At 40.9% G+C, this 11,369-nt stretch overlaps 1 protein-coding gene across 1 annotated transcript; it reads right to left on the bottom strand.

Annotated features, from left to right (window-relative positions):
- Positions 1-6,512: 6,512 nt before the first annotated feature.
- Positions 6,513-10,042, bottom strand: LOC131678960 (transmembrane channel-like protein 7). The gene is made up of 6 exons (XM_058959426.1): positions 9,475-10,042; positions 9,155-9,257; positions 8,465-9,045; positions 7,768-8,321; positions 6,720-7,705; positions 6,513-6,663 (listed from the first exon to the last, which is right to left on the bottom strand). Exons 1-6 carry the CDS (start codon positions 9,883-9,885, stop codon positions 6,617-6,619), a joined length of 2,682 nt encoding a protein of 893 aa, XP_058815409.1. The 5' UTR covers positions 9,886-10,042; the 3' UTR covers positions 6,513-6,616.
- Positions 10,043-11,369: the final 1,327 nt, after the last annotated feature.

The following is an 11,369-nucleotide window of genomic DNA, read 5'->3' as shown; positions in this document are numbered from 1 at the left end:
TTTGTTTATCTTTTTTTCTTTCTGACTGCGCATCAAATGTCATTCCGGTCGAGCTTGGGCTCGGAAAGTAACGCTTGTAACACACGGCTTACGCTGGAGTGACATTTGGTGCGCTCTTTGTTTACTTGGGTGATCAGCTGTTTTTTAGAAAACCTGTGAACCGCTGATCAGCCAAGTAAACAAAGAGCCCACCAAATATCATTCTGGTCGAGCAGGGGCTCGGAAAATATCGCTTATAGCGCGTCGCTTTCGCACCTAAATAGTGTTGTCAAAAACAAAACTTGAGATTCGACTCAGTGGGGTATACTCAAAATTAAGTAAATTCAACTTAAATTTAAGTAAATTCAACTCAAGGTTGAGTTATGATTTTTGCCGTACACGCTCATTCAAAACTACTCAAAATTTGAGTTCAGAGCACTCAATTTCAAAAGTAATAGCAATATGTCAAAAAATGAGTTTTAATTTGAGTAGAACTAACTCATCCCTGGAGTAATCATTAAATGTTCAAACTTCTGAGTGAAAATACTACTTACTCTCAAAAAAGTGTGTGGAATCAGGCGTCTACTTAAACTAAAAAAGAGTTTACAATTTAAGACACTGATTGTTCATAAAACTAGAAGGTAAGTTTGATTGAAATTCGCTTGTTTTCAATTCTAACTCTCAGTTATGTTTCTTTAGTTTCTGCAGTTTCCACAAGATAGATGCAGAAAAAGACCCTCAGATTAAATTTCCGGACATCGTAAACGCCTGGACAACGGACTGGAGGATCAGGTAAATTACATTTGAAATACCAATTCATATTTTTGCAGCTTTATTAAAAATGCGGAATGATTATTTTCCGAATTTGCCTTTTGAGTAAAATGTGCTCAAATTTGACATTTATGTCCCAAACTCAAAACTGAATAAACTAGGAAAACTCAATTTTTGACTACGTGTGGTTATCAATGAGCGTGTAGTTAAATGGAAACTACCTTCAACACGGTTTACCTAATTTTACCTTCCTGCACGATACCACGAGATTGAGTCAAAAGTACTTAATTTTAGGTAGTTTTTTGGTGGCGTGTGTTCATTGTGTTCAAAGCAAAAAGCGTTACTTTTTTGATCTCACATGAAACAAAACACACTGTGTTATATATATGCTTCTCGATTGATGCGCATCGGTGTAGTGCACTAGATTTTCGAGCAGAAGTGCAGAAAACTGGGCATGTTCCTTTGACACTTCTGCTTTTAGTCTTCCGTGTTAGGTCACCAACAGGAGATATTTTAGTACACGCTTGCCTCGAATTTCCACGTTCGGCGAAGACCGGGGCACCCTTCAAGTGGCGCCTTTCCGAATTTGTAGTTCAGCTGTGTGTGTTGGAAGGATATCGGATTCACTGAAGCCTCATCTGCCGCTCCTACGATTTTGGGGACCATATTTCTCTTCACGACTCCAGATTTTGTGCAGAACTTGTTCTGCTTCTGCACCAGGCGAAGAAGCGAAGTATGTTTGCATCGAATCTGTCGATGCCGTCGGGAAAATACCCGACGTAAAGCGCTTGTTTTAGAATTGTGCCGCTTCAACGGCTTCCAATTTAGCGCTTTCCCAGGGCTTTATTGCAGCTGTGGAATCTTGCATTCACTTAGCTGTATCTTTGTCTGCACAGGCAATTTCCAGATACCCTTGTCTGCATGTGCGCCTCCTAAACTTAGGTTTACTATGGCTTGAGTTCTGCTTCATGATGCAATCGATTAGAGCGCCTCGAGTAGCATTCATCTGTTCATGGCTGAGAGTATTTGCAGGGTATCCAACCGGAATGATGGCCATCGAGTACAACTTGCAACTATTTCGTTAAAGGTTCGGCGCTGCTCAGTTTTCGGGTCTGTTTAGGATTCTGTTCTTTGATCTTTTTCGGTTGGGCTTCCTTCCTGCAGCCAGTATTGTTTGGCGACTCGATGTCTGTGAAACGCTGTTGCTTGACTGGGGCCTTCCCTATTGGTATATTAACCAATACTAGCGCTTCAGTGGGTTTGTGGCCGTTTCTCAGCAGCCACCCATCGCTCCGCTTATGTGACGTGTTATGTGCTTATGTGACGTGTTCCCCGTGTTCCTCTTGTTTTTTCTCGGAGCTCTACCCAGCGGTTGTTCCACCGGCCTAGGTTGTGTCCTCCTTGGCCACAGACACAACTCTACAACTGCAGACGATCCTCGTCTGTAGTTGTAGAGTTAAGAATGGACGAAGTGCAGGATACAACATCCTCCGACGAGCTACTATACGGCAGTTCCCCTCCACACAATCTCTCTTCTCTTCCACCTCCATCGCTGCAATCTCCTCTTATCTCTTGTTTACAGTGTTCTTAGTGTTTTCCGTTTGTTTCCAGGAATAGTTAGGGAAAGTCAACTCTGTCAAAGCCCCGCTTGACAGGGTAAGGGCAAAAATACTGCGGGGTACGCCCTGGTGCCACACAGTCTCTGCGCGTGGCTTCGTATTTGTCATCACTTCGAATTCCAGTCCTAGTTTTACGTAGGGCTGGGGTTCGAAGGGTTGAGTCCCTCTCGCCATCCATTCCACGGCACGGGTCGCGTCACAACTTGGATTGGGGCATAAATTTTACGGTACGAGTTTTGAAGCCCGCCCGTTGGCAGATTAAGATCTCGCTACTGCAGCTACTACAATTTTAGAAGGCTGAGAACTGATAGCTCCCAGTCGACACCGGTCTAACGACCAAAGGTCATCAATAGACTTACGTAGCGACATGTGATAGGAAACTTGTGAATACTATGCTAGCCCACCATAAGACGGCTTTGGTTGACTTTCAAATCATTCGCAATCCTGAATGGAATCAGTATTCTAGAACTGATCGGGTCGGGATCGGTTCTTTATTTGAGCTGGAATCTATATTGATTTCTTTCAATTTCTTTCAAATCGATTTTGGAATGAGTTTGACCGGGGCACAGTGTAACTTAGCGTTACATTTCCGAGCCTCAGCTCGACCGGGATGACATTTGTTACCATCTTGTTTACTATTGTTGATCAGCTGTTATTTAGACAATCTGTGAACAGCTGATCAGCAAATAAAGTAAACAAAGAGCACTATTCGGAATATGATTCAGAATCCTGAACGGAGTGAAATACAACCACGATTCCGAAACCGATTGAGTCGGAATCGGTTGTTGTATATGAGTTGGAATCCAAACTGACTCCATACAGATATCCGAACCGGTTCCGGAATTGAGTCTTTGTCGGCCGGTCTTACGAACACTCATGACGTTTCTTATGGCGATTTCGCTTGAACCTGAAACCACAGAGAACAGACGTCCATCTTCAGCATTCAACTTGTGTAAAATCTCTAACGGTTTCGAAGGTAATTGGGATATCCAAACCAGGTGCGCTACTGTCGTCATGTTTTTTGTGGCTGAGTTCGACAGAACTGACAGCGGTTATTCCTCTACCCAGTCAAACTAGTCCGGAGCCGGTTCGGACTTCCAGCATGAATTCCAGCTCAAATGCATCAACCGACAGAGTCGGAATCGGTTGTTTTCTTTGAGTAAGATTCCATACTGAATCCATTCAGGATTTCTCACCGGTTCCGGAATGGATTTGACGAATAGTTGGGATAGGCGGCGCTAGAGTTTATCGTATATTAATTCAAATGTTTACACACGTTTTTTAAATATTTTTGTTCGATCATGGATATCTGTTCTCTGTGCTGAACCTGAGTCAGGTTCTAACCCCAACCGCTGTCAGTTCATACATTTTGACAGCAGTTGGGGTTAGGAACTGACTCAGTTTCGCCTCAAACAAAAACCACATTAGTTGAAAGCAATCCCATTTGCTTTTGCTGTCTTTGTTTATAATTTTCCACCAGCTAGTGATGTAGTATTTGTGTCATATGATGTGCCGTAGAAAAGTCTGGATTTAGCTGGGTTGCTTTGCTCAATGAAAGCCCGATTCAGACGATATATTAGCTTCCGTCAACAGAAAAGAACGTCAACGTCACGTCACCGTTCCATCAGGATAAGTTGAATGCATTTATTGTGTGTTTATTAACACATTCCTTATCGTTGATGTTGTGTAGTGAATACCTGCGTGCGATTCATTTTGTCATTGACGCGCTGTACCGCTGTAATACGATTTACACAATACGTTAGATTTCTGTCACCAGTGCAGCATGGTAACAGACCGTCAAAATTAGCTATATGCAGTTAAATGGAGGTATTCACACAACATCAACGACATGGAACGGTTTGAATATGTGAATGAGCACATGAGTAATGTATTCAACTTATCCTGAAGAAACGGTGATGTAACGTTGCCGTTCCTTTCCTTTTGGCGGAAGCTGATGTATCGTCTGATTCGAGCTTAAATGGTAGTTAAGGTTAAACAATTTTGAACCGTGATATTCCCTAATACCGTGAGCTTAAGACCGTGTCATGTAAAATTCTAAAAATTCAAATATTTGATAAATGGATGTGACTATCGCGTTAGCTCACTTCACATTAAATATATTTGAAAGTAAGTTACACTGCTCATTGCTGTAGACACTTGAAAAAAAAATCGTCGAAGAACGACTTGTCAATACGCCTAATGCGAACATAAAAGGGATTATTCCGAATACCACGAAAAATAATTCCTAATACCGTCTACCATAAAATTAACTAATAATTGTGTAAATAATGAAATTTGAGTGAAAACTTACAGAATTTATTTCTTATCATACCTTTCCTTCAGTTTTGGACGCTTAAATTTTAGTTTAGCCTTTTTGTCAGCTTGCAGTTTTCTCTTGATTTGTCGTAGTTTCATTTCTTCCCTTTTCCTTTGACTCAATCATTTTAATGTTCTCGATATTTTCCAGGTACTCATCGCAAGCAACACTAATTGCGACCGAGGTTGAATGTGGCTTCGATCTTGGTTTTGATTTAGCTTTCTGTAACATTTTAGGAGAGCAAAACACTTCACCCAATACGTTCAGATACACGACTGGACGATGAGATAGGTCTGATGGTGTCGTTTCGACAAGAGATTCTGGAAAAATGGATTTAATTAAAATTTATCAACTCGGTTTTCGTCTTTTGCATCTGTACCTGTACTGGTACCTGTCTTGGTACCAATACAATAGGGAATTGTTTTGTACGTGTTTAATCCTCTGCCAGACTTTTATAAGCTCAGTATCTCCAGCCCCTCACGGGAGAAATCAATGCGATTAAAATCGTCCACTTGCTGATGTGTCACATGATTTCTATCAGCATGTTTTTCTGGACGTCAGTGGCTTGTTGCAAATTTGCCATTTGATCTGTACTCAAAAGTAGTATCTATAGATGTTGGTACTTTACACAAGTGTGACGATTAGTTAACTGCATCCACATCCTATGGATGTAAACCACATCGTTTGAATTCATTATTTAAAGTTCATTCCTTTTTCATATTTAAGCCTGATGATGGGCGGTGCTCCTGGTGTAGAAGTCGCGTATCGCTGTTTGATTTTTTCGCGGATGGTACTATCTGGAACTTCACACAAATGAGACACAACACGGACAGAACCACCTTTCGTCACATTATCCGCCGTTTTGTATAGTTGCTTCAGATGGTACAGCATACGTTTTGGTAGCCTTTATAACTAAAATTCAACCACGATATTACGCATAAATTAGTATGGTGAAGAACGAATTCCGTGACAATTTGTCTACTAATAAAAAAGCACAAAAATAATTAAAAATGTTACGAATTCGATGATTACCTAACAATTCTTACCCAAGAGAAGAATTAAATGCAGTATAACCTTGAAGTTACTGAAAAAATAGATGACAAATCACTTTGAAATTTTTACGCGCTTTTAGCCATGTTGCTAAACAGAGGGCTACGTTTGACAGTTCGGAGCATCAATTTTTGTTTATGCTTTTTCTTTGCGCAATATGTACCAAACTGTCTAAATAGCTATGCTCCGACGTTGTGTATAACGCAACGAAAATTAAATAATATTGCGAAGTGAATAATTCTAATTATTGGACATGATGATGGCACAACAATAAGTTTTAGAAAAAAGTCGGTATTGAGCGATGCGCTGACGGCGCCGGTGGATGGATGGTAAGCGTGACCGCCCCTCACCCCAGTTGGTCTGGGTTCAGTCCCAGCCAAAGTCGCTGAGACTTTTTGAGGTGATAAAAATCTGTGGTCATGCCTTCCTTCGGAAGGGAAGTAAAGCCCTTGGTCCCGGTCCATGTGTTGACGGGTCGATATCTAGTCCAGATAGTGGGTCACCTCTCTGGCGACGGTGTTTGGCCTCGTAGAGAAAACCGGAAAATAACTAGAACTAGAAAAAGAAGACGGCTGCGCGGAATTAGAGCAGGTCACGGTACCTCAACTTGCAGTTTACTTCGGAAAATAAATATGTTGGGTTCTATGATTTTACAGGATTAAATCTGACAGAACCGACTTTGATCTCAGGCAAAAACAGGCAAAGGCATTCTTAAAAACGGAATAACACTTGTGTTTATTTACACGATTGGGAGTTATACTTTAAAAATTTTTTGAAAGCTTGTTATAAATATTTATTTATAAACCAATCAATAACTATCATAATATAATACTTAAGTGAATATCCGGATAAATATTTGGCACCGTGTGTCGTAAAATCTTCAAAATCGTTTCATTCGAACTTGTCCATCGCCAGATTCATCAATGCCTGAAAGACGCGAATTCATTGAATTATTTAAAGTTAGATGATAGGAGATAACTTACGTTGATACCCATCACCACTGGGATTCTCATCGTGCTCCATTGCCACCGAGTTCCCGCTAATTTTTCTGGGACTCTCGGCATAACGCCACGTTCCACTTGGATCACTAGAGTACTTATCGGCACTATTCTTTCGTCCGTTCAGCAGTTCATTGTCAAAGGTCCAGCCTTTCCCACGGGTTATCTTACTTATATTTGCCAATAGAAACTCTTTGTCCTTAGCCTCCATACAGAGCATTTCCTTCAACAGTTTGACTTTCGCTATCTGCGCCTTAGATTTTGCCCTCAGATAGTATGCAACTACAGCCATCGTTAGCAGAAGACCCCCAATGATAGCAGGTTTGGTTATGTAGATAAAAATTTTCCAAAAGAAATGTTCCTCCTTTAACTTAAGAATTCCCTGCATGAATAGTTGATACATGTAGGTGTTGTCCCGGAACGGACCGCATTCGTCACTCACAGCAACCTGCGTCATTATGTATCCATGCGTAACGATTACTCCGAAAAGTGATACAAACACTAACACCAGAAAGAGGGTTTGGGTTTGATTTGAGCGCCACAGCTTGATTGGTGGTTTGCAAAAGTAGATCAAACTAAGCTTTTTAACGTAGAAAATCATAATCAACTTAACAGTGACGATGATGCATAGCAGAGGGGAAAACAGCAATCCAAACCATAACAACGTTTGATTGTAGACTAGGCCAAGGCTATTATTGGTGAGGCAAAATTCAGGCAGGGAGACGGTGCGCCAGTACAAGCGATTTATAGCGTAGCGGGATGCCTGAAGGAAGGCTAAGAAAAGGACCGATATGATGAAGTCTATGATGACTAGCCGGTAGATTTCCTGCCCGATCGAAGTTTCCCAGCAACTCTCGTATGATCGCGTCAACCAATAGAACAAGAGAACACTGACGATGCACAGCTGGAGCAGGAAATTTCGCATCAGGTTGATGTTCAGTGCTGTTGATGATCGGCGGTAGTCTTCTTTTCTGTAAAGATCAACAAAAAGTTAATTTCGAAACCAGCGATAACTGGACCCGCAACCACCTACTTGGCAATAAACTTGAACACGTATTGAAACACCAACATGGTAATGTTGATGGCTATTGATACGTACAGGGCTGACCATGTACTGAAGTGTTCCGTTTCACCAAACTGTTGCAGGAGCATCCATATCCCGTATCCAACGGCAGTGATCATTATTAACACTATCAAATGAGCTGTCAGATGAAATAGATAACTTCGAACGCTTTGCCATTTGCCAGACGGTCCCTCGGAACGATTGATTATTGTCAAATACTCCCGAAGATCTTGATAGATGCTGGAGTGTTTTAGTTGAGCAGCTTTCTCATTTGCTATTCCAAAGTCCCAGGAGCAGAAGATTTTGTGTGTAAGCACATTGTGCACGGCTCCACTAGCTTCGATGAAGCTTATCCGATAGGAACGGGCCATGCTGAGTGAAACGAATGCAAACGTTGCCAGGTACATTATGATGACCGTAAGAAAGTAAGCATGAGGCAGACTGTACTCCGATGTCCCCGGAAGCAGCGTGAAGGAAGAATTGCTGTAGAAACCGTAGAACAAGATGGAATCGGTGAAGTAGCCCTGAAATATTTTTAACGATTTAGTGTTTTTGAATGGATACAAACAAACATTTACCAACCCAGATTTTCCAACTTTGATAGCTTGCGAAATACAAAAATGCTATAGATTGAAGCTGTTCGTGTTGGATTTAATTTTCAACTTACCTCTCCAGTAAAAATATCGGTTAGTTGGAAGTTTGATCGAGTGTTTCTAAGTACTCTTGCTTCAACTTCATCGTCAACCGTTGTATTCAACACCCGTGCTTCAGAATTTTGCACCCCTGTATAAAGGATCTGTGGGAATGTAACAAACCAAAATACGAAAATAACCACGATTAAATTGAGCACCAGCAGCCAACGGAGAAGCTTGAAGTAGGCACTGATCCGACTGCCGAAATGTCCCTCGATCTCTTTCATGCTTCCGTAGAACAACTCGAAATTTGTGATGATATGCCTGACGAATTTGACAAACCGGCTAGCGTAAATTTTGCTACTGTATTTGCATTTTCGTAGAAAGCTCATTGATTTCGATCGGCTAACCGAACGACGGGTAACCGTTCGAGTTAGATTGGCTCGAATCTGACGTTTGATGGATAACGTTTGTGCCATTGATTTGATTGCGTCTATACGAAGTTGCTCCGACAGTGGATTGTCTTCCATTAGTTGCTCCCTCTGTTCTAGTTCCATAGTTATATGTTCCACATCGGAGGTAGTACTCGTCATAAGGTCCCCATTGATGGACAAAGCTGGAAAAAGCAATGTTGAGTGTAAGCTATGTAAAACTTTAGGTAACATTTTGTACCATACACTATTAGATGGATGAAATATTTCATATATGTTACAATATGTACTTACTTTTCTGTAGTCGTGATGGCATAAACCTGATTGTTTTATTGTACATATTACGTTTATTGTTCTTTATGCTTTTACCAAAATTCGCCGACCATCTACGGAAGCTCTGAAACGATAGATATTTCAATAAATAACATGCGACTGATTGTTGGTTTTTAAGACATTGTGGTTAAGATCTAAAAGTTCTAGAGAATGTTACTTTAGTTAAATATTCAAAAGATCGCATTTTTATTATACCAGCATTACAGTTTTTGAGATATGGTGTCCCTTTCCTGTGGTAACCACTCCAGTTACCTTTCCCCTATACGGAAGTAAACACTTACATCGACTGCCACTCGACTCGTTTTGCTGCAATCGGCGGCACTTGTTTCAAACTGGCTGTCTCGTATGCTCTCGAAATCCCGTATCTCGTCCTCGTCGACTTCACCCTCCTCCGTCTCGTAATCATCATCGCACTCGGTGCCGTCATACACATTTTCTTCCGTACCCTGGCTTTGTTTCTCAATACTACCGTAACAATACTGTCGTCTGTAGGCCGCATCCGTTCGCAGCAGAAAATTACTATCGCTAGTGTTTTGGAAATCGCTGGACGAGGACGAAGGCGAACACTTGGAAATATCCGCAAAGTTTATTTTTCTCTGCTGTTGGACTGGTTCTTGCTCTTGCTGCGAACCCGACCCGTTCGCCATTTCGATATTGAACACATCACTCACCGTACGCCGATGGCGGGCCATCTTTCGATGATGGGGTCGTTCGTTGGACGATCAATACGAAATTATACAATCACTCAATGCACCATTTTTTAATATTCAATCAGGAAACAAGAGATTAAAATTTTCATGTCGTTCGTGTCGATTGCTGAAGATGTTTGTTTTGACAAAAACAAACGTCAAAACATTCCGTTCCGTGACGAGTCGATAAAACGACTAGATAACAGTGTTGCCGTATACCATAGTCGCAATTCTTTTTTGTCGAATAAATTTTCTTTCAAAGCCTTTTTACCAGGAGGGTGTCACTCCTGTCATCTGCTATGGGGATATACAGACTTTGACAGTAGTCAACATATGATGGGCCTAGGCGCTTCTAGGCCCACGTCGCCCGTGCCATAGCATTGGGTTGTTTTGATTTTAACAAAGGCAGATGTTGGCTAGTACAAAATGGCTGCCTAGCAGTGGGCTGCTTTTTACCTTACGGCCAATTTTTTCACTGGATGAAAACCGGTTTCGCTGAAAACCAGTTTTCAGGTTGCTGGTCACCAATTAGCTGTAAACCGGTTTTCAACGAAAACCGGTTTTCATCCAGGTGAATAAATGGACCGTTACTGTTACAGTAGTGAATATGAAGTCCTAGATGAAATCTATGGACCATTTGGCAACTTCTGCCCTCTAAGAACGGTTGGTTTCAAAATTGTCCAATGAAGGACGTTTGTTGGACCAATTTGGACAGCGTCCAAATAACCGTTCAACAAACGTCCATCGTTGGACCCGTGTTGAACGATTTTGAAACAATTTTTTGGACGTCTCAGTGGGTGGTCTTTCCCAATGCAGGTGATGTTAACCCATTCATGCCCATGTTGTTTGTAGACAACAACGTTTTTAAACAGCTATAACTTCTGATTGAGGCAAGATTAGCTCACAAAAACAAGTAATGCTAACAAATGTGACTATTGCCTTTCAGTTGAGTAATAACAGTTACAAGGATCAGCTCTAGAACTGAAGTTATTGCAATTAGTCTGGTTGGATTCCGATGGAGCAGTGCTGCCAGGGACAGTTTATGTTAACGACAGAAAATGAATTTTTCATATATCTTCGTTATAGTGCAATACTACTGAAAACTGATAAAACTTATCAATTTAGACTGTCTTTGGCTACGTTTTCCATGCAATTGGACTATTGTAAATATTCTAGAAGAATTATATTGAGCATTAGAAGGTAAAAATTGAGCAGCTTCTAGCACTGCGCGGGAAGCACCTGTCTTTATGAAAAAAGACTTTTTGTGTTTCTTGATACCACCGTTTTCAATTAAAAATAGTTTTGAAACCCTACCTACACTAGAAAAAAGTTGGGCATGAAAGGGTTAAATACAACTTTTACATCTTGTGATATTAAAAAAAAATGAAATTATATCGTTCTTGAAAAAAATCGTTTTGGCGAAACAGTGTCTATTCAGTCAATTTTCATTCAATAATGCATCATTAGAACAACATTCTTCTAAATTT

This window comes from Topomyia yanbarensis, chromosome 1, assembly GCF_030247195.1.
Source record: "Topomyia yanbarensis strain Yona2022 chromosome 1, ASM3024719v1, whole genome shotgun sequence".
Taxonomy (NCBI): domain Eukaryota; kingdom Metazoa; phylum Arthropoda; class Insecta; order Diptera; family Culicidae; genus Topomyia; species Topomyia yanbarensis.
Note: the sequence above shows the minus strand (reverse complement) of the source record. Positions and strands in the feature narration are given on the sequence as shown.

Coding starts and splice junctions, on each gene's coding strand:
- LOC131678960 (XM_058959426.1), bottom strand. CDS start 9,885: ATGGCCCGCCATCGGCGTACGGTGAGTGATGTGTTCAATATCGAAATG. Junction 9,046..9,154: donor GCCATCACGACTACAGAAAA/GTAAGTACATAT, acceptor TGCTTTTTCCAG/CTTTGTCCATCAATGGGGAC. Junction 8,322..8,464: donor CCGATATTTTTACTGGAGAG/GTAAGTTGAAAA, acceptor AAAATATTTCAG/GGCTACTTCACCGATTCCAT.